The sequence below is a fragment of the Caenorhabditis elegans genome, chromosome IV, assembly GCF_000002985.6.
Source record: "Caenorhabditis elegans chromosome IV".
In the NCBI taxonomy this organism is placed as follows: domain Eukaryota; kingdom Metazoa; phylum Nematoda; class Chromadorea; order Rhabditida; family Rhabditidae; genus Caenorhabditis; species Caenorhabditis elegans.
In genome coordinates this window covers 5,295,477-5,316,442 of record NC_003282.8, presented here as the reverse complement: position 1 = coordinate 5,316,442, position 20,966 = coordinate 5,295,477, and the positions used below count along the sequence as shown (strand labels likewise).

The window sequence follows — 20,966 nt, the reverse complement described above, 5'->3', positions numbered from 1 at the left end:
TTTGTCCTAGATCTGAAAGTTCATCCAAAAATAGGAGATTACGCGAAAATATTACAATTCAGCCTAAAACTTTGAACTTTCAAGGAATGTAACTTGTTGACAACTTGAAACATTACAAAAATAATCTAAATTATAAATTTTCAATACAGAAAATGTTGGATATAACCAGAGAACTTTTTTCTCGAAAAAAAAGGATGTTATTACACTTACATGCTGCTCTCAAAAATTCACTGTTTCTTAGTAAGTATTACAGTGTACAGTGAAGCTGTAAGCCTATTGAGCTACTGAGCGATGACAATTCAGCAATCACCATTGAACATCTTCTGAGCAATTGTACCACTGTAACCAAGCAACACTGCCTTGCTCGAGGCTATTGCGTATGTATCTTTTTTTAGACAGAGTTCATTCAAAACTGTTTTAATTCATTTTAATTTAAATATTGTTATGATTTTTTGATGACCCCGTGTTTTTCAGTTATTCTAAAATGCTTCCATTATCTTGTTTTTCTATACTGTCAGTGACTGGCACATGTTATGTGATCCATTTTGAGAAGTTTTCAAAAAAAATTTCTGGGTACACTTACAAACGTTCAATAAGAAAAACTTACGCACAAAAATTTTGGCCAATTTGTATAGTTCAAACTATATTTTCTTTTTTATATAAAATACCAAGAAGAAACTTTTCCTATTTCTTTTTCAAATTCTACATATGCTTCATGATTCTTGTCTTGCTGTAGTTGCTCAAATTGTAAACGTTTTCTGTGAAAAAATAGTGGCTCTAAACGGTTTTTTGTCAGTTTTATATAAAGGGTGCTGCAGGTCTGCAAGCGAGCGAAACAAAAGGATGTTAATTCGAATCAAAAAATTTTATTCATACAATCGTGTAATTCTCATTTCCAGTAAAACTTTAAAATTGACGAGTAATTGCTATTTTTTAGCCTTCCGAGCTCTCTTGCTCCGTTGGGATTTTCCCGCATCACTCTTGATCTCCTTCGATTTACGGCCATTTCTCTGACTTCTCTGCGCTTTTTTCTCTCTGACACTTTTACGACTAGATTTTTGACTTTTTTGGCTCTTCTCCGATCTATTTTCCCTCTCACTTCTGTTCGACGATCCATCACCTTTCTGAATATATTTTTTTGAACATCAACACTTTTAAAGTACTGAAGAGCGCGTTTGCACATTCCCCAATTTCCAAATTCTTTCTAACAAAAAAAGTTGAAACCGAAATATTTTATTCAATACCACAAGTAGTTCCTATATTCTATTCAACCTCTTCCACCGAAATCGTCTTGTTGTTCTTCCCCTTCTTCTTGGTTTTCTGGAATTTTTCTCATGTGCAAACGCGCTCCAATCTAACAACAAACCTTCTTCTTCTTTTTCTTCTTGTCTACCTCCTCCTTCTTCGGCTGCTCGACAGATCCTCCTCCAGCTCCCGGATCGCTCTTCCCAAAGTCCATTTCCGGCTTCAGCCCAACCTCAGGAGGTGCAATCATCGGTACCTGCTGGTACCCGGGACCCTTGTAATCCGTCATACAATCCCAATCTGGTGGCTCTTGAGTATTCGACTTCGACTTCTCAAACAACTTCTGAATTCCATCAGCGATACGATCGTACTCCACAAACTCTGCGACATCCTTCGGCTCACGGATGACGGTCAGAAGATCAAAGAACCCAGCAGTGGTCTCAGGAGTTGTTCTCCAAACTGCCGCGACCATTGGTGCAGTGATCCGACGTTTCAAGTGAAGCACGTCCTGTTCGCTTTCCTTGTTGAGCAGTGCCCACGGGAGAGCTCCGAGGAAGAACTCAAGCACCATGTACCACCAGGACTCCATGTCGTCTTTGTAGCCGAGATTTTTCTGAAAAAAAAAGTTATTTTAAAGACATTGTGAAAGGTAAAGTTACCCCCTGGTGAGCATGAACACTCGCGTACTTGACGACTCCTCTGTAGTGAATCGCATTCTTTCTCATCTGCTCCTCAGCTTCATCGTTTTTCTTGGCGAATCTTAATTTAAAAAATTTTTCAGTGACATGTCGGATGAAGGCGTCGAGGACGGAATTTTAATTACAAGAGCTAAACGTTGAGTTAGTTCTTTGAAAAATCACCTCGGTCTCTTGCACAACCCAAAATCCAACAGGTAAACCTGATGATGCTGGCCGTCAACCTCTCTTCCAATACAGAAATGAGATGGCTTAATGTCGCGATGAATGAATCCATTCCGGTGGAGGTCGCGGATTGCTGTGAGGGTCTGCTCGGCCAAGTGAAGCCCCGTCGCCATGCTGAACTTGCGATCCTTGTTCGTGTTCATCATCAGGTCAAACAGGTTTTCGCCGTACTGAAATATGGAGTTTTTGTTAATGTTAATAAAGAAAATGTTACCAATGGCATCACAATAAAGAGAAAACGATTTGGAACCGTGCCACGCTCCTCAATAGTCGTGAAGAATGGTGATGGATAGTGGATCGATGCCAGAACAACAGACATTTGACGGAGAAGCTGAAATTTCTAAGATTTTCAAGGGCTCTGGGAGAAGCTTGATAGATCGACTGTTTACTTGTAACTATAGAAGTCAGAAAATTCCATTCTTTAGCCGAGATGTTTGCTTATGGAGTATTCCTATGACACTTCACCATCGGCTAGGTGTTGCCAAGTGGCCGTGCAATCAGAAAACTCGCAAACCTACTGCTATAAAACAACACAAAAATTCTGACTTCACCCCGAAATTCATAAAATAGGCAGACAGGGAGGCGTCTAAACAGTGTCTGCCTACCATCAATAACTCACCGAGCTCTTCATGTTCAGCGCCTCGCATTTGACCGCAAAAAACTTTCCGTCACTCTCGCGTTTCGCCTTATAAATCGAGCCGAACGTGCCCGTCGCCAGCGGTTTCGTCACTTCATAGGTGCCGTTTTGTGCTCGTATGAGCTCCTTTTGCGGTGGTCCAGGTCCAACAGACGTCATTGATTTAACACCAAAATGCCACGATTATTCGGAAGTGAATCGATAATCGAAAATCGAAGATTCGAAAATTTTCGAAATAGATTTTTTTCTTTGTAGTGTTGAAGTTTATCGATAGGGGGAGGCATTTCATGTGAATTAAGAGGTCACGATGAAAATATTTATTTATTAAAATTTTATAAATGTATTTTTTTCACGTCCCGTTTTGACAGTTCATTTAAATAATGTATGTAAAGTTTAAATATTTTCGCGTGATCTCCTATTTTTGGATGAACTTTCAGATCTAGGACAAAGATAAGAAGGTTGCTATAAATTGAGAAGGTTTTGTCATAATCTTCACTGCGAGTTCTCATAACTCCTTCAACAAGTCGCCATGGCCCAATCTGTCCCACCAGGAGACATCCAAACCCAGCCGGGTACCAAGATTGTCTTCAATGCCCCATACGATGACAAGCACACCTACCACATCAAGGTGATCAACTCATCGGCTCGCCGTATTGGATACGGTATCAAGACCACCAATATGAAGAGACTTGGAGTTGATCCACCATGTGGAGTTCTCGACCCAAAGGAAGCAGTTCTTCTTGCCGTTTCCTGTGATGCTTTCGCCTTTGGACAAGAAGACACCAACAACGATCGTATCACTGTTGAGTGGACCAACACCCCGGATGGAGCTGCCAAGCAATTCCGCCGTGAATGGTTCCAAGGAGACGGTATGGTTCGTCGCAAGAACCTCCCTATCGAGTACAACCCATAGAGCCCTGTGCTATTTCATTCAATAAATGAATTTTCAAAGATCGTTGTATTTCTCTTGGTTAAAATTTTCAGATTCAAAAGCGTATCAAATTTGGTGGAGGTGGAGGCCACCTTCCAATCGAGTACAACCCAAAGAAGGCTTGGCTCACTTTTTATTTTGATGAAGCTTTTTTGAGGAATTAATGTTTTAGTTGAAACTCTCTGTCTTTGCACCTTTTCAACCCAAGACAGGGGTCAATTTCTTATTGTTCCAATATCAAAATCTACAAACTCATTCAAAGTCCGAGTTAAAATAGAAGGTATATTGATGGAAAATAATCGTATCGATCTTATTTGTATGAAAAGTTTTTTTAATTGTTGAATATACTCTTCGAGTCCTATATGTGGCAGTATCGTGAAAATTGACTTCAAAATCTCAAACATAATCTGAAATTCTACAAAACAAACTACAAAAGAAAAACAAAACACATTGAGGAAGAATGAAAAAACCGTTATCATCCAAACTTCCTCAAAAATAAGAACTGCAAAACCAATCAGAGATTTGCGCCCCATACTGTTCAATCAATCAGAAGAAGCGAGTGAATTTTAAAGACGCTGATTTGTCTCACCTCACTCCACCAGGCACAATAGAAAGCTCAATTGAAACTACTCTATACTTCATTCACATTACTTCAAACATTTCACACAGGTGTTTCTCATTTTTCTAGTATCAAACAATCACGGATAAGATAAAAATGAATAAAATTATCAGGGGAGGGAATGTGCAGAAAGGTAGGATAATATGCTTTGCAATGATGAGAACGTTGTTCCAGTTAAGCAGTTGTTTAATTGGGAGACAAAAATATTGAGAGCGAGAAAATGGAATAGCGTTGTAAGTAACCCGATCAGATTCCCATTCTTTCACTGCTCTGTTCACATTATCGACCTTTTCTTGAAGAAAATAATTTGAGCTTGAGAGGTCTGTCAAATATGTCAGAATATCTTAGTTTTAGATTTATGAGAGTTGCTCGAATATCTGAAAATAGAAAATAATGAAGATCAATTCGAGTGATTTTTTGTTTTCTAAACTGTTTTTTTTCTGGAGTTGAGATTTCCAGAATTTGAATGAAATCAAGAAAAACAAGAGAAGAAATAACCCTGTTAAATTTTGCGCAAAATTCTATTATTTCTAAATTCCTTTCATTGTATAATTCTACCATATTGAACCAGTGATGCTACTCGAACTCTGGGAAAAACGTTTCAGAATCACTACCATTTCTGAGTGATCAATAAAATACAAGACCCCTAAACCAAAATTCATTTCAGCAATGATTACAAAAAGCAGATCACTTCTTCTCCTCAGACTTTTCATTTTTTTTTTCGTCGGACTTCTTTTCTTCAGTCTTCTTTTCATCGGATTTTTTATCTTCAGATTTAGTTGCAGATTTTTCCTTATCGTCTTCTTTTTTATCATCCTTCTTTTCTTCTTTCTTTTCTTCTTTCTTCTCCTCTTTCTTTTCCTCTTTCTTTTCCTCTTTCTTTGCCTCCTTCTTCTCATCCTTTTTCTCATCTTTTTTGTCGTCTTTCTTCTCTTCTTTCTTTTCATCCTGCAATCCAATGTTTACTATTTGTTTCAAGAGATTAAGAAATTAACTTTCACTCAGTATACAGAAAACATTCTCAAAAATTTGATAATTAATTTAGCATTTCATATTAAAAAAAACCTAAAGTTGTTAACCGCTTTTCAAGCCAACTCACCCTATCAGACATTTCAGTAACAATCGGATTTTCAACTAAAGCATCTTTCTTAACTTCTCCTTTGGTTTCTCCTTCCTTCTTTGGTGCATCATTTTTCTTTGGTTCTTCCTTCTTTTCTTCTTTCTTCTCCTCTTTTTTCATTTCTTTCTTGAATTCTTCCTTCTTCTCTTCCTTTTCACCTGGCTTCTTATCATCCATCTTTTCATCTTCTTTCTTGTCCTTCACCTCATCCTTTTTCTTCTCCTCATCTTTAGATTTTTCCTTATTTTCCTCTTTCTTATCATCCTCTTTCCTCTCATCCTTCTTGTCCTTTCGTTCAGATTTCGTTTCCTGGGTCTTTTTCACTGATAGCTTATCCTTTTCTTCCGTTTTCTTTGACTTCTTATCATCCTTCTCCTCTGTTTTCTTTTTCTCATCATCAGCCTTCTTCTCTTCTTCCTTCTTTTCCTCTTCTTTCTTTTCCTCTTCTTTCTTTTCCTCCCCTTTTGGCGCAATAGGGGCCGCTGATGCAGGTGGAAAATCTGTTGGTTTTATGGTTGAACATGCTGGTTTCATTGCTGTAAATGTCAAAGATGAACTACGATTGTTGTATCGAGTTACAGTTGTATCGAGACCACACCGGCAACTTATAACTTACGAGGTTTTCGAATACTGACAGGCGCCGCAGAAGTATTCTTTTTCTTGCCCTTGCAGAATACCAGTGCTGCCGAGAGAACAGTGAGCTGAATGACCATATGAAGAACCATTTCAAGTGACATCATTCGACTCCGTTTTTGATCACAGTAACCGTGCGTAGAATGAGGTTTGCAAGAATTTAACAACGAAATCGCAGGAATGAAATTTTTGACAAAGGTTTCATGTATTTCTTTATTTTTGTTACTGATTTTTTTCTAATTTTCAAAAGGTCAAATATTGAAATTCTAAATTTCACGGCTAAATCAAAGTTACAAAACAATCAGTTTGAAAAGAAAAAAATTAAATTCGCCACAATTTTTGGCATTTTTCATGTATGTAGTAAAAGGTGTTTAATGTTTTTTCTAAAGCAATCATTTGCAAACATATTTTTTGTGTAAATTTTTTGAATAATCTGCTACAAAAAACAAATAGAAATGTTTCTATCAGAGAATTCTTTGGAGTTTGTAGTGGCAGATCAGTACTCACCCCACTCCACCAGACAATAGAAAGATCAATTGAAACTACCGTATACTTCACATTACTTCACACATTTCACACAGGTATTTCACATTTTTCTAGCATCAAACAATCACGGATAAGATAAAAATTATTAAAATTATCAGGGGAGGGCATGTGCAGAAAGGTAGAATAATAAGCTGATAAAGGAAAAAAATAGTGAGAAAAGAAAAACGATTGAGCACCAGGGGATGTAGAAATTAATATATTCAGAGAACTGGTATGGAGACAGAAAACCCGTAACATTTTTGAACAAATTGTTTCAAACTGGGGTTATAAAAGAAAATAAATGAATAGAGCATTTGTCTTTCCTAACGAGAATCATACACTCAAAATAAAAAAACTGCGTGGCGTGTACTGCAGAAAACCTCATATTTAGGCCCCGCCTTTTTCTCGTCCACTCACGGAGAAAAGGCAAAAATTTGGGGACCAACCAATATCAGGCCGCCGACATCCTACGGGTTCCGCGCGCCGCTATGTTTAACTCGCTGTGGGCGTGGCGAGCTGTCTCCGCCCGCTGCGAGTTAAACATAGCGGCGCGCGGAACCCGTAGGATGTCGGCGGCCTGATATTGGTTGGTCCCCAAATTTTTGCCTTTTCTCCGTGGGTGGACGAGAAAAAGGCGGGGCCTAAATATGAGGTTTTCTGCAGTTCACGCCACGCAGTTTTTTTATTTTGAGTGTAGGTGCCTATTTAAACTGGAGAAAGTAGAGAAAGAAATAGCTACAGCTCTCTGTAACTGTATAACGCGGATGTCGTGAGTTACGGAAGAAAAAGGAAGAAAAAAGAAAACGGAAGAAAAAGACAGATTATAACTAAAACATCAATTCTTCAAAAAAATATTTATTAAAATAAAAGTGAGTCTTCTTTGGGTTGTACTCAAATTTGATACGTTTTTAAATCTGAAAATTTTAAACAAGAGAAAAAACAACGATCTTTCAAAAATCATTTATTGAGAGAGATAGCTAAGGGCTCTATGGGTTGTACTCGATTGGGAGGTTCTTACGACGAACCATACCGTCTCCTTGGAACCATTCACGGCGGAATTGCTTGGCAGCTCCATCCGGGGTGTTGGTCCACTCAACAGTGATACGGTCGTTGTTTGTATCCTCCTGTCCAAAGGCGAAAGCATCACAGGAAACGGAAAGAAGAACTGCTTCCTTTGGGTCGAGAACTCCACATGGTGGATCAACTCCAAGTCTCTTCATATTGGTGGTCTTGATACCGTATCCAATACGGCGAGCCGATGAGTTGATCACCTTGATGTGGTAGGTGTGTTTGTCATCGTATGGGGCATTGAAGACGATCTTGTCCCGAAGGGCTGGCGCGGCCCTCCCGCGCTAGTCCCATTTTGCAATATTTCACGTGTCACCTTTCATAATTTTCTCAGCATCGTGTATTTTTGTTTCCACGTTTCAATGCCCATTTTGTCTCGATTTCCCAAAATAATTTATTCCCAGTTTGCCGAAAAGAAATTCATAAAGAAATTCAATCAACTGTAACAACAAGAGAATCTGACAATGCTTCAAGGAAGTGAGTTTATATAATTATTAAAATCAGAAAAGAAAACGAGTGTATTTAGAAAATAAACAGAAAACTAATAACGTTGATAAAACGGAAAGAACGGAGTTGGAGACCAAACCGGAAATTGTAAATGAAACTGAGAAGACGCGTCGTGTGCCTCAGAGCAAGAGCAAGACCGCAATCACTCCGGAGACGAAGAACATGGTTTGTAACAGTTTCACAAAGCGTGAATGGGGATATCGCTTCAAAAAGCTACATAAATTCAGAGATTTATAGACGAAATGTTTCTTTTTAACAAGATGTTTCAATTTTGGCTCAATTCCCTGTTCGATTTTCCTCCAAAAGGATAACTGTGACCAATCAGCGATTCGCTCCATTCATTTTCGAGACAATCAGATGGAGTGTATAGAGCTGATTGGTTTGAAGTCGACGTGGTTTTTTATTTTGGAGAAATTTCAAACAGGGAATAACAAAAATAGGAACATCACGTTTTTGACTGCTTGCTTTTGACGTTTTCAAATGCTGCAAAGCAGCATTTTCTAATGATTTCAAAGCTCTGAAATATTTGTTTAATTTTCAGCAACATATTCAATAAGCAACCAATGCTCATTGAGGCCAACTCCCCAATTAACATTTGTGGTGACATTCATGGACAATTCAGTGATCTTCTTCGCCTCTTTGACAAAAACGGCTTCCCACATCGTGCGAATTATCTGTTTCTTGGTGATTATGTGGATCGTGGAAAGCATTGCCTTGAAACAATCTTGCTTCTATTCGCCTACAAAGTCATCTTTCCAAACCATTTCTTCATGTTGCGAGGCAATCACGAATGTTCACTTATCAACAAGATATATGGATTCTACGATGAGTGTCAGCGCCGTTACAACAAACCATCCGTATACGTTTCGTTTGAAGGTGTCTTTTCGGATATGCCATTGACAGCTCTTGTTGGTCAGAGAATTTTGTGTATGCATGGCGGAGTTTCCAAAATGGTATCAAACTTTTACGATTCGGTACAAATAAACCTGAACTTTTTACAGCTTCAAAACGTCAGTCAACTTCGTGCTATCAAACGTCCATTTGACAATCCTGAGCCAAATACGCTTGCAATTGACATTCTTTGGAGCGATCCAACAAACTTCCAAAAAGGATGGAACCCAAACTCTCGTGGTGTTTCATACGTTTTTGGATCAGATGCCCTTCGTAAACTTCTCGATCGTCTTCAAATTGATCTCGTGGTTCGTGCTCATCAAGTTGTGCAAGACGGCTACGAATTCTTTGCTAATCGTCGTCTGGTTACAATCTTTTCGGCACCGTTCTACTGTGGACAGTTTGATAATGCAGCTGCAGTGATGTATGTCAATAAGAATCTTGTCTGTTCGTTTGTGGTGAGTTTTTGGGGAAGTTTCAGAAGTATGGTTGAGACTGTTTGATCAAGTATAAGTAACTCTAGCTATAAGTGTAAAAACGCAATATTCCGACCAAGAGCTAGATTCAAGATTATTCTTGTTGCATTATCTTGGTTCTTATTAACTACGATGTAGTCTTCATATACCTATTTTTGACTCTATTATCTATTCCACTCTTCTCCTAATTAAAAATTCATCTAATCTATTTTCAGGTTCTCCGTCCCAGAAAGAAAATTGCGAGACGCCGTATGATGCCAGCGGCCAGCTAGTGTATGATTCCTCGAATGTATTGAACTTTTCTTCTGTCTCGAATTTCCAGTGATATAAACACATTTTCGTGATTGTTCCTTTCTCCAGTAGTAGTGCATAGATATTATTGTTTACTCAGTTCCATCCACTCACTTTTCTCTCTCTCTCTCATTTCATGAACTTGTTGTATGTTCTTCCCTTTCATGGATTTTGTGTGTCCCCTTAAATCAGGGTGATTTTGGGTAATTAACAGGAAAAGTTGAAAAATTTACAGGAATCAATCCACCTCCACTGTCAACCTGAAAATATATTCGAAAAGATTTTTTTAGGATTTTATGCACAAATAGAGAATAAACAGTAATCAGAAGAAAAACACAAAAACACTTATTTAAATAACTGTAAAGAATATTCTCGCGTGAACTAATAAACCGTGTTTTTATTGTAAAAACCATCTTTCGATAAAGCAGAACTTCGAATCAGTTTATTGCTGTATAGTATTCAGATACAGTCTGACTCTTCGTAGAAATCAACCGAAGTCTAAGCAAAATGCCACCAAAACCGAAAAGTAAGTTAAAATTTTAATTGTCCCCTCATAATAGCGTTATTTTCAGAATCTACTGGTGCGAAGAAAAAAGTGAGCAAATTGAATAAGCGTCCCAGCAAGATAAGTGTCGTCAGTGTGAATGAGCGTAGTAAGAACGAGAGAAGTGTGATGCAATCAATTGAGCAAGAGGAGGCAACCAACAATGAAATTGTTCCAACTCCGAAGAAGACCACGGCTCAGATTGCTCAACAGCCAACGGTATGGGAATTAACTATGCGCTGGTTAGGCTGGCAAACTGGGCGCTCGGTTGTTTGAATAATTGAGAAATGATAAATCTGTTTCGAAGTTTTGAAAAACAGAATCGTAACAACGGAACCCACCGAATCCGGCAAGCCGGACGCTGGTTTAGTCCGGTTTCAGTCCAGAATGAAAATCGCCCATGTCGCGCCTCGACCTGGTGAAATATCAAGTAATAAATTTCAGCCGACACTTCCTCAGATAATTGCAAAGCAAGAGCCAGAAGTCGCGATGAAAACGATGATGCTGCCACCACCATCTGATCCACCACCACCACCACCACCAGTGGCACCTCATCAACCTCCACCACAACTTGCAACAAGTGCTCAACCGCCGCAGCCACCTGTCATCAACTCACAACTGCCAAGAATGTCTCCGGCTCCAGCAATTCCACCGTCGATGGCTCAACCACTTCTGCAGTCGCCATCTCCTGGTGCAGATATTGCAATTAGAAGACCATCAAAGGAGAAAACAGACGAGAAATCGGTTGATGAAACCGGCGGTTCCGATAAAAAGTAATTATTTTTTGCACACATAAATCGAAAACTATAATTTCAAAACAAAAAATACTTTATATTTTTCAGGAAACGGACCGAAGTCATCTGTAGTTGGATTCGTCTGGTGTTGCAAAATGGAGTGGCTGGCCTCAAAAAGGAATACCGTGACAGTCCAAACGAAGCGCCAGAGGATATTGCAACGAGTTTCTTGGGGAATCCGACACGCAATCGATATCGGAACATCCCGTGTTGTGACATCACACGTGTCAAGTTGACTGACGATCCTCATTTCTACATCCACGCAAACTTAGTCAGGTAAAGAAAATCCCATTTGCAGCAGTTGGAATACATTCTGTGACGCCACAGAGTGTACTTAATACATATCGCAAAATTACATGAACAATTTGTTATTTTCAGTTCTGGACCGAATCCACGACGCTTCATTTGCACACAAGCACCGTTAAACGGCACAATTGAAGAGTTTTGGAAGATGATCATTGTGACAGGGATCGAGTACATTGTGATGCTATGCGAGCTGGTTGAGAAGGGGAAGCCAAAAAGCGCAGAATACTTTCCAAGCCAAATTGGACAAACAACAAAGATCGGGAGACTGTGCACGGTTACCAAGGAATCCAGGGTAGATGTAAGAGTTCAAACATTTAATTTTCAATGAATAAGTTCTTATTTTTCAGATCGATAAAACTCTGGTGATGTCAACAATGCGTATTTCGAAGCCCGGAGACAATGCAGTTGTCAAAATTGTGAAGCACATACACTGGCGCAATTGGCCTGATCACGGTGTTCCCGACAATTTTCTGTCACCGTTCCGTTTGTTGACTGTTGTCAAGAATTGCACGTAAGTTTAATTTCTTTGAAAATCACTTTATAATTATCTCATTTTCAGAAAACCAATAGTTGTACACTGCTCCGCTGGCGTCGGTCGAACTGGCACACTTGCTCTCATTTTGATTATCCTCGAGTCAATTTGTCTTCCGGATTTCATTGGAGTTCCACGCCTTCTGGCAAAACTTCGAGAGGAGCGTTTCAGAGCAGTCCAAACTGAAATGCAATATTTGTACGCTCATCGATGCGTCCTGGAATATTTGGCACTGAAGAAGTATGTTCAATCTCGCGAAGATTTTGCCAAATTCGCCAAGGTTTGTCTATTATTCGGATTCTAATGCTTAACATTTGGTTTTCAGGATTACGAGCAAGCACTTGCAATGTGCCCAAAAGAAGCTTAGGAATATGATCTTGATTTGCTTGAAATATGGAATAAAAAATTCTACTAGATTTGTTTTGGTTTTCTGAATATCAACTGAATTTATAATGTGAAATTAAATCTTCTGCAGTCATATGAAAACGGGAACAAGTGTAACTTTCAGACAGTGCTAATACTTCTGAGAGAACATTAGTGCGAGAGAAGAGAAGAGCATCTTTAATTGTGCAGGTATGCAAATGACCTTCACTGCACACCTACAACTTATTAGAACAATGATTGATGGTCGAAAAGACTAGAAATGTAAAAAGAAAGTTCGGTTTTCAGAGTTAAACCCTTCCAGGATGCCCATCAACTCCATGTCCACCCGGTTGACCTGTTTTTCCTTGCGACCCAGAAGCCCCTGGCTCCCAGACATGGGATAACCAACATCTGGTCCAGGAGGCCCTACTCTCCCGATTCTTCATTAGCTCCGCTCGATCCATTGTCCCCTGGCATTCATGGATATCTTGGAAGACCTCTTCCTCTAGGTATTCCATTCATTCCAGTAACTACCACATCTCCAGGATGCCCCCGTTAACCCTGGTTTTACAGGTTGTCCTTGTGGTCCCATAGGACATTGAATACATCCATTATATGGTAACGATACACCGACTCCTTCGGGGCTTCCAGGTTGTCCAGCTGATCCGTCTTCACCAGGGTGGCCAGGATGACCAGAACATCCCGGAGGTCCACCCGGACAGACCATTGGCACTGAAAACGCGTAACTAATTTGAATATATTTAAAATTTGTTTTTTTTTGATAAAATAATAAATTTCCGTGATTTTAAACTTTAAAAGCTTTGTAAAAATTCCAAATAAATAATTGATGTGTCACGTGAAACGTTTCTATATAAAATAAGAGAGTTTCAATCAGATAAATTTATTATTTCATCGTTGAATATCCACTTTCAAGTTCGCTTCGAAGATACGAAATACTGAAGATGGCAGAGAAGAAAAAAGATGAAAAGGAAACCAAGGAAACTGAAAATTTTATTCTCAAGCTGAGCGCTGAAACAGTGAGTATCATGAATTGGTCCAAACTATTGCTAGCAAGCCGGACTAAATCGGACTAAACCGGGCGTCCTCTTCCCGGACTCTGGGCAGTAAGATACCTGTTTTTGAGATGATACAGAAGTTTTTAAATTTTTTTGGACCATTGCTATGAATTTTGTCTTGGACGTCCGGTTTGTCAGCCCTAGTCCAAACTTACTGGAGTTTTTTTGTTTTTGGTGTTATTAGCAAGTGTCATAAAAAATTAAAATAAACATTTAAATTTCAGGTGTTATTTTCAAATGCAAAACTTGGTGATGAGGTCACAACAACGGTGTTGAAAATGACAAATCCTACGACGGACAAGTGTGCTTTTAAAGTCAAATGCACTTCGAATGATTTGTTCAAAATCAAAACACCAGTCGGCTATATCAAACCAGATGAAACCATTGATATACCGTTGTGCCACAATCCAGGAAAAGCGATTCCAGAAAACAATAAGCAGTACTTTGCATTCTACTACATTAAAACAAAGGAAGACGGACCTGCTCGTGACGCATGGAAGAATCATAAGCCAGATGGAATGAAACGCATTTACATTTCATTTAAAAAAGGTGACGAGAAAGGAGATGAAAAAAAGGATGAGAAGAAAGAAGAAAAGAAAGAGGAGAAGAAAGAGGAAAAGAAAGAAGACAAAAAGGATGACAAAAAGGAAGCAAAGAAAGAAGAGAAGAAAGAAGAGAAGAAAGAGGAGAAGAAAGAGGAGAAAAAAGAGGAGAAGAAAGAGGAGAAGAAAGAGGAGAAAAACGATGAGAATAAGGAAGAAAAGAAGGAAGAAAAGAAGGATGAAAAGAAAGAGGAAAAGAAGGTTGAAGAGGCAAAGAAATAAAAAAAAATTATGTGAACTTTTTAATCTCGAATAAAGTTTCTTCAATGAATGTTTTCCTCTGTTGCTCTTATATTTTAATCCAGAAAAATAATTTTTTTTGTTAAATTTGAAATCAGCGCGGTTTTCAAAACTGTTTTGCGGTAAATAATATACTCCCGGCCTTCTATATCGATAAAAAATTTCTGTGATCTTTAGAAGTACACCGTCTCACGCAGGTCAGAGGTTGTATACTCTCTGTCCGGGTGGCTCTAGATTGGCTTAGCAGGTCATTATAGAGTATCTAGAGACAACAACTTTGAAAACTAATATCTGGCTTCAAACTAACTTTTTTGAAAATCTCCGTAGCCATTTTGTTGCAAATTCTGTGCTCTTTCAGAATTTAATACTGGCATTTCAAAAACTTTCGTTACCGCCGAATTCAAGCGAAAAAGTAAATTTTCAGGCCTATTTTTGGAGCACATTTAAAAAAAGAATGGATAAGGGAATTAATAGATTTACCATACTTTGAAAATTAATATCTGGCTTCAAACTAACTTTTTTGAAAATCTCCGTAGCCATTTTGTTGCAAATTTTGTGCTCTTTCAGAATTTAATACTGACATTTCAAAAACTTTTGTTACCGCCGAATTCAAGCGAAAAAGTAAATTTTCAGGCCTATTTTTGGAGCACATTTTAAAAAAGAATGGATAAGGGAATTAATAGATTTACCATACTTTGAAAATTAATATCTGGCTTCAAACTAACTTTTTTGAAAATCCCCGTAGCCATTTTGTTGCAAATTTTGTGCTTTTTCAGAATTTGAAAACATCATTTCAAAAACTTTTATAACCGTCGAGTTCAAGCGGAAAAAGTAAATTTTCAGGCCTATTTTTTGATCACATTTTAAAAAAGAATGGAATAAGGAATTAATAGATTCATCATACAGTGCGTGCAACTTCTATAGCGCTCCCTATTTTTTTCGTGTTTCGTCACTTTCCCAAACTTTCTTGAGAAAACCATTATAGCCATTCGATTTCAAATGTCAAAAAACCCCCTGTCCGAAGTTTTCATGAAAAAATATCAAAGACTACGGTAATTAGGTCAAAAAGTCTGAAAAACGACCGTGCAGCTTCTATAGCGCTCCCTCGAATTTTCGCTATTTTTCAATAAAATACCTAGTTTTATGAGATTTCTGAAAAGGATATAGTATTATATATTAAGAAAAATGATCATAAGGTCTCATTTTTCAATTTTCAACAGAAATATATTACGTGAAAACTTCTGGGATCCCAAGAGTGGTCTGAAACGCTTCACTTTGCGTTAGTGGCCAGTTCTCGGCTCCCACTGCATGTATTGATACGAAACTTGAACTAATCATTTAATTTTGTTCACTAAAGATATTTTGAAAGGTTGATATTAAATTCGGTGGAGATAGGTAAGGTAGATAGCGCTGCTCATTGTGAGGAAATCAGTTTTTCTCTCTAGAACAGATTTTTGCGACGTGCCAGAGATTGGACGCGGTTCATTTCTGGTAGAAAAGCTTCATATTCATTGTTGAAATTTTTATAAGTGTTATTCGAACAAAAAACTTTTGAAAAATGATTGGTCCAATGCAGGAGATCTCCTTTAAAAAATTTGCACATACATCAAAACTGGGCGAGTTCACTGCCCGCAGGTTTTTGGGTGAATTTTTAGTTTTTAACAAACACTTTGAAATATTAAGTTCGGATGCAAGTTCTGTGACCCCTCTGAACACTTCGACAGTTCTTTTGTCGTTCGATCTCGAATGAAACGCGCGGAACCACGGGAAACAGACCCGCCCAGTGTTTCTACACCTGTTAATTTGTTTGAGGGATATTTCTCGAATTTTACCGATCATTTTCCAACATTTTTCGATCCGGACAAAATTTGTTTTAAATAGTTAATTGAATGGATATCTTGTCTACCAGAAAAGACGCACATCCATTCTCTGACATGCCTCAGATGAGTTTTATCGATAGAACAACTGATTGGTTACTAGCCTTACTATTAACTTGGGCTGTCAACCTGGCCCATATTGACCAAATTTTATGACAACTTATTGAAACATTATCAGTAAATCAAAATGAAAATTTCGGTCACGTTTCGTATCAATACATGCAGTGGGAGCCGAGAACTGGCCACTAACGCAAAGTGAAGCGTTTCAGACCACTCTTGGGATCCCAGAAGTTTTCACGTAATATATTTCTGTTGAAAATTGAAAAATGAGACCTTATGATCATTTTTCTTAATATATAATACTATATCCTTTTCAGAAATCTCATAAAACTAGGCATTTTATTGAAAAATAGCGAAAATTCGAGGGAGCGCTATAGAAGTTGCACGGTCGTTTTTCAGACTTTTTGACCTAATTACCGTAGTCTTTGATATTTTTTCATGAAAACTTCGGACAGGGGGTTTTTTTGACATTTGAAATCGAATGGCTATAATGGTTTTCTCAAGAAAGTTTGGGAAAGTGACGAAACACGAAAAAAATAGGGGGCGCTATAGAAGTTGCACGCACTGTACTTCGAAAATTAATATCTGGCTTCAAACTAACTTTTTAAAAAATCCCCGTAGCCATTTTGTTGCAAATTGTAACTTGGAAAATGATTTTTCTCGGAAATTTGAACTGACAGATAAAATATTCTGTGAAGCCAGAGAGTAAAATGTACTGTGAAGCCAGAGAGTAAAATATACTGTGAATCCAGAGAGTAAATTATTCTGTGAAGCCAGAGAGTAAATTATTCTGTGAAGCCAGAGAGTAAAATATATTGTGAAGCCAGAGAGTAAATTATTCTGTGAAGCCAGAGAGTAAAATGTACTGTGAAGCCAGAGAGTAAAATATACTGTGAAGCCAGAGAGTAAATTATTCTGTGAAGCCAGAGAGTAAAATATACTCTGAAGCCAGAGAGTAAAATATACTGTGAAGCCAGAGAGTAAAATATTCTGTGAAGCCAGTGAGTAAAATATTCTGTGAAGCCAGAGAGTAAATTATTCTGTGAAGCAAGAGAGTAAAATATACTGTGAAGACAGAGAGTAAATTATTCTGTGAAGCAAAAGAGTAAATTAATACTACTACTTTTGCTTGAATACTTGATACTACTTTTGCTTGAATACTACTATTGCTAGAATACTACCTTTGTTGGAAGAGAAAGATAGGGAAAAGAAAACATTGTTCTGAGGAGTAAAAAGAGTACAGCTTTTTGTACAATTACATTTTTCTTAAGATGAGCAATTCGAATGTTGATTTGCCCGTAATTTATAATTTAATAATTCTATTCTACACACAAATTAGAATCTGTACATTCCATGAGTATTAAAATGTATTGTTCCCTTCTCAGCCAGTGCATCACAAATTAATTTTTTTAAAGCAGAATCGTAAACAAATATATAAATAAGCCACTCTGAAATTTTGAGCCTTGAAAAGCTTGGATATTTGTTTAGTAAAATGCAAGCTTAAACATCAGGAATACTAAAACTGGAGAAAAATTGGTAAAAACTGTTACTCACTTTAAAAATGTTTTCCCATCGACAGTGGAGTCAAATTTTTTGAATACACTTGAAATGATCAAAATTTGACTGTGTGTGGCTAATGTAGAACACCAAAGCCTGTTGGAGAAAGTTACAACATAAACAACAATTCCTCAAAAAGTATTTATTAAAATAAAAGTGAGCCTTATCAAGCCTTCTTTGGGTTGTACTCAAGTTTGATACGTTTTAAAATCTGAAAATTTTAAACAAGAGAAAAAACAACGATCTTTCAAAAATCATTTATTGAGAAAGATAGCACAGGGCTCTATGGGTTGTACTCGATTGGGAGGTTCTTGCGACGAACCATACCGTCTCCTTGGAACCATTCACGGCGGAATTGCTTGGCAGCTCCATCCGGGGTGTTGGTCCACTCAACAGTGATACGGTCGTTGTTTGTATCCTCCTGTCCAAAGGCGAAAGCATCGCAGGAAACGGCAAGAAGAACTGCTTCCTTTGGGTCGAGAACTCCACATGGTGGATCAACTCCAAGTCTCTTCATATTGGTGGTCTTGATACCGTATCCAATACGGCGAGCCGATGAGTTGATCACCTTGATGTGGTAGGTGTGTTTGTCATCGTATGGGGCATTGAAGACGATCTTGGTACCCGGCTGGGTTTGGATGTCTCCTGGTGGAACGGATTGGGCCATGGCGACTTGTTGAAGGAGTTATGAGAACTCGTAGTGAAGATTATGACAAAACGTTCTCAATTTATAGCAACCTTCTTATCTCTGTCCTAGATCTATAGCCGTGGAAAAGGGCATCGAAATTTCACGGGGAAAATTAAAGTTTATTAGGAAAAATTTATTATTGTTTTTTGCTTTGGAACACAATTTTGCTTCGGTACCACAATCCAAAAAGCGAAAGGACAAGGAAAAATGTTTAATTTTCTAACCTTATCTATTTATTACTGTTGCTTTCCATTTTTGTCATTGTGATTTGATTCTAGCATGTCTTTCAGATTGTGCTTTTTGATGTGAAAAGTTGAATCTCTCAATAAATTAATTTTTGTTTTCAAGCGTGACATTTTAGTGAAAAAAGAAATGGTAAAAATGTATTCAATTATTTTGAATTTATAAATTTTCCGAAACAGCGGCAGAAGTTAAGAAAAAAGAAGAAAAAGAATGTCGTGTGATAGAAAGGACGAGGAAAAAAAGGAAACAGAAGAAAAAAAGGATGATGAAAGTAAGAAAAAAGACGAGAAGAAGGAAGAGAAGAGCAAAAGGAAGGAGGATGAAAAGAAGGAGAAACAGAATATTGCCGGAGCTGTCTACAATCAAATGCGGAATACCATTTTGATGGAAGAAGGATCGGTGATTTCGGGACGTTTCGAAGTTAAGGGGATTATTGGCGGCGGAGGTTTTGCTCAGATCTACAAGTTAGTTCTACTAAAAAACATTTTTTTTTTGAACTCGTCTTGCTACAGAAGAGTTGAAGTTTCGTGAACTTTCCTTCACCTAGTCTACTTTTCGCCTACTCTCTTTTTAGTGAAACGGTCAAAAAGTTCTTTGAAGTTATACATAACTTTGAAAAGCAATCTGAAATCTAATTTTTTATTTGCTAATCTGGAACATTTTTAGAGCTTGGGATAAAGTTCGTAAAGAAGATTGTGCCATCAAAGTGGAACACGAATCCCAAGACATTCGAAGAATGAAACTGGAGATTACTGTACTTTTGGCATTACGTGGCTCCATGGGGATACCAGAAATTCTTGCTCAAGGCAAATGGCAGCATGAAGATAACAAATCGCATTATATTGTCATGCAATTAGTTGGAAGAAATCTGTCAGACGTTCGAAGAGCTCTTCCACACAAACGAATCACTGAGCGGACTCTCTACCGGGCAATGATACAAGTTCTAAAGGCTCTTTCGTTGGTTCATGGTGCTGGATTCTTGCATCGAGATTTGAAACCATCCAATTGTTGTATCGGTGCAATTGATTGTACTCGTATTTACTTGATTGATTATGGTATGGTTTTTGAATTGGAAATGCTGGCAGCTAATATCTAGCGCACCTCTATGTTGCACCTGCTCGTCCACGCACCTGCGGAGCAATGATGAATTTCAACTTATTTTTATGTTTCAGGTCTAACTCGTCAATACCTTGATAAGGGTGGAATCGTCCGTAAACCCCGAGCTGGAGTTGGTCTTCGTGGTACCGTCCGTTATATGAGTTTGGATGCTCATGCACGTCAAGACCTCGGCCCCAAAAACGACTTGGTTGCTTTCCTCTACACAACGGTAAGCATATTAATGTATTTTCAAGAAAAAATTAAAATATTTCAGATTGAATGTGGAGATGGATATCTTCCATGGTCGCACGAGAAAACCCATGAAAACATAATCAAGTTGAAACAAGCACACATTGGAGACAAGCTGTGTACGAAGCAACCGGTTATGACAAAAGCCGCAGAGTACATTGAGTCTCTAAATTATCACAGTATTCCGGATTATGAGAAGTTGCTCGCATTGATGGAAGAATGCAATCCACCGGATCTTAAGGAAAGCGAGCCTTACGACTGGCAGTACCGGTAGGTCAAGCTGAATAATTAAAAAACATAATTGATACTTTTCAGTCATCTTCCTAATGGAACACCAGGTGGAACAAAAGAAAATGTGACCGAGCGGATGGCAATTTGAAAATTGATCTTTCTTCAAAAGCTTTATATGTTTAATAAAGTTTTCTTCTAAATTTTTTTCGTAATTTTCCATATTTTTTGCTTTCCAGATAATCGGGAACAAAAACCTCAAATTCTGCATTTACGGAAACAATATGAACATGTTTACTTACTGTAAGAGGCTTTGATCGCTTAGAAACCAATTGTGCGTTAAAGTTGAAGAAAAAGTTTCAGTAATTTTTTAAAATCAATTTTAGACGTCCTGTTTTGACAGTTCAGAGCGGTTTATTGGCTGTTCAGAGGGCTCGGGAATGATTCCGACTGTATACACTACACACAAGCTTTCACAAGTTTCGAGTTCAAAATTCATGTCTACTTTAACCTCCGAATAGTCCAAACTTATTGAAGTTGATACGAGTATCATTATCATCGCATATATTCCCTTACAACATTTCATTATAATAAGAAAATTAACGTTTTCTTAATTGACAACTGCTTTGAAAAATTAATCTAACTT

General features: G+C 37.9%; 9 protein-coding genes, 3 non-coding genes and 1 pseudogene across 14 annotated transcripts; 5 read left to right on the top strand and 8 right to left on the bottom strand.

Annotated features, from left to right (window-relative positions):
* Window positions 1-47: 47 nt before the first annotated feature.
* 21ur-5843 lies at window positions 48-68 on the bottom strand. Its single transcript, NR_053828.1, has one exon.
* On the bottom strand, window positions 49-69 carry 21ur-9992. The gene has a single exon (NR_053827.1).
* A 779-nt stretch (window positions 70-848) lies between these two features.
* On the bottom strand, window positions 849-3,038 carry ZK354.2 (Protein kinase domain-containing protein). Of its 2 annotated transcripts, none has more exons than NM_171335.5 (6): window positions 2,785-3,038; window positions 2,380-2,496; window positions 2,106-2,335; window positions 1,905-2,004; window positions 1,367-1,858; window positions 849-1,124 (listed from the first exon to the last, which is right to left on the bottom strand). In NM_171335.5, the coding sequence occupies exons 1-6, from the start codon at window positions 2,959-2,961 to the stop codon at window positions 927-929; spliced, it is 1,314 nt and encodes a 437-aa protein (NP_741394.1). In that variant the 5' UTR covers window positions 2,962-3,038; the 3' UTR covers window positions 849-926. The 2 variants fall into 2 exon arrangements, with proteins under 2 accessions (NP_741394.1, NP_741395.1); NM_171336.4 differs by lacking the exon at window positions 849-1,124 and adding an exon at window positions 1,218-1,320 and having other exon boundaries at window positions 2,785-3,028.
* Window positions 3,039-3,331: 293 nt separating this feature from the next.
* On the top strand, window positions 3,332-3,715 carry msp-59 (Major sperm protein 19/31/40/45/50/51/53/59/61/65/81/113/142; the record flags this gene model as incomplete). The annotated part of the gene is made up of 1 exon (NM_068377.9): window positions 3,332-3,715. One exon carries the CDS (start codon window positions 3,332-3,334, stop codon window positions 3,713-3,715), a length of 384 nt encoding a protein of 127 aa, NP_500778.1.
* A 1,282-nt stretch (window positions 3,716-4,997) lies between these two features.
* ZK354.3 (uncharacterized protein) lies at window positions 4,998-6,401 on the bottom strand. The gene is made up of 3 exons (NM_068376.4): window positions 6,089-6,401; window positions 5,452-6,008; window positions 4,998-5,300 (listed from the first exon to the last, which is right to left on the bottom strand). The coding sequence occupies exons 1-3, from the start codon at window positions 6,207-6,209 to the stop codon at window positions 5,040-5,042; spliced, it is 939 nt and encodes a 312-aa protein (NP_500777.1). The 5' UTR covers window positions 6,210-6,401; the 3' UTR covers window positions 4,998-5,039.
* Window positions 6,402-7,616: 1,215 nt separating this feature from the next.
* On the bottom strand, window positions 7,617-7,850 carry msp-58 (MSP domain-containing protein; the record flags this gene model as incomplete). Its single annotated transcript, NM_001307286.3, has 1 exon — window positions 7,617-7,850. The coding sequence occupies one exon, from the start codon at window positions 7,848-7,850 to the stop codon at window positions 7,617-7,619; it is 234 nt and encodes a 77-aa protein (NP_001294215.1).
* A 446-nt stretch (window positions 7,851-8,296) lies between these two features.
* ZK354.9 (Serine/threonine-protein phosphatase) lies at window positions 8,297-9,844 on the top strand (the record flags this gene model as incomplete). The annotated part of the gene is made up of 4 exons (NM_068375.2): window positions 8,297-8,370; window positions 8,747-9,158; window positions 9,207-9,554; window positions 9,788-9,844. The coding sequence occupies 4 exons, from the start codon at window positions 8,297-8,299 to the stop codon at window positions 9,842-9,844; spliced, it is 891 nt and encodes a 296-aa protein (NP_500776.2).
* A 458-nt stretch (window positions 9,845-10,302) lies between these two features.
* On the top strand, window positions 10,303-12,455 carry ZK354.8 (Protein-tyrosine phosphatase). Its single transcript, NM_068374.5, has 8 exons — window positions 10,303-10,389; window positions 10,436-10,626; window positions 10,852-11,180; window positions 11,250-11,477; window positions 11,580-11,805; window positions 11,855-12,018; window positions 12,067-12,319; window positions 12,365-12,455. The coding sequence occupies exons 1-8, from the start codon at window positions 10,371-10,373 to the stop codon at window positions 12,404-12,406; spliced, it is 1,452 nt and encodes a 483-aa protein (NP_500775.1). The 5' UTR covers window positions 10,303-10,370; the 3' UTR covers window positions 12,407-12,455.
* A 259-nt stretch (window positions 12,456-12,714) lies between these two features.
* On the bottom strand, window positions 12,715-13,138 carry ZK354.18 (annotated as a pseudogene). Its single transcript has one exon. A coding segment is annotated over exon 1 (424 nt).
* Window positions 13,139-13,312: 174 nt separating this feature from the next.
* ZK354.7 (Major sperm protein) lies at window positions 13,313-14,365 on the top strand. The gene is made up of 2 exons (NM_068373.3): window positions 13,313-13,439; window positions 13,703-14,365. The coding sequence occupies exons 1-2, from the start codon at window positions 13,365-13,367 to the stop codon at window positions 14,300-14,302; spliced, it is 675 nt and encodes a 224-aa protein (NP_500774.1). The 5' UTR covers window positions 13,313-13,364; the 3' UTR covers window positions 14,303-14,365.
* Window positions 14,326-14,346, bottom strand: 21ur-13282. Its single transcript, NR_053826.1, has one exon.
* Window positions 14,366-18,097: 3,732 nt separating the features above from the next.
* On the bottom strand, window positions 18,098-18,481 carry msp-113 (Major sperm protein 19/31/40/45/50/51/53/59/61/65/81/113/142; the record flags this gene model as incomplete). The annotated part of the gene is made up of 1 exon (NM_068372.8): window positions 18,098-18,481. One exon carries the CDS (start codon window positions 18,479-18,481, stop codon window positions 18,098-18,100), a length of 384 nt encoding a protein of 127 aa, NP_500773.1.
* A 425-nt stretch (window positions 18,482-18,906) lies between these two features.
* ZK354.6 (non-specific serine/threonine protein kinase) lies at window positions 18,907-20,525 on the top strand. Its single transcript, NM_068371.3, has 5 exons — window positions 18,907-19,209; window positions 19,412-19,800; window positions 19,918-20,072; window positions 20,118-20,362; window positions 20,408-20,525. The coding sequence occupies exons 1-5, from the start codon at window positions 18,956-18,958 to the stop codon at window positions 20,469-20,471; spliced, it is 1,107 nt and encodes a 368-aa protein (NP_500772.1). The 5' UTR covers window positions 18,907-18,955; the 3' UTR covers window positions 20,472-20,525.
* The last annotated feature ends 441 nt before the right edge of the window (window positions 20,526-20,966 follow it).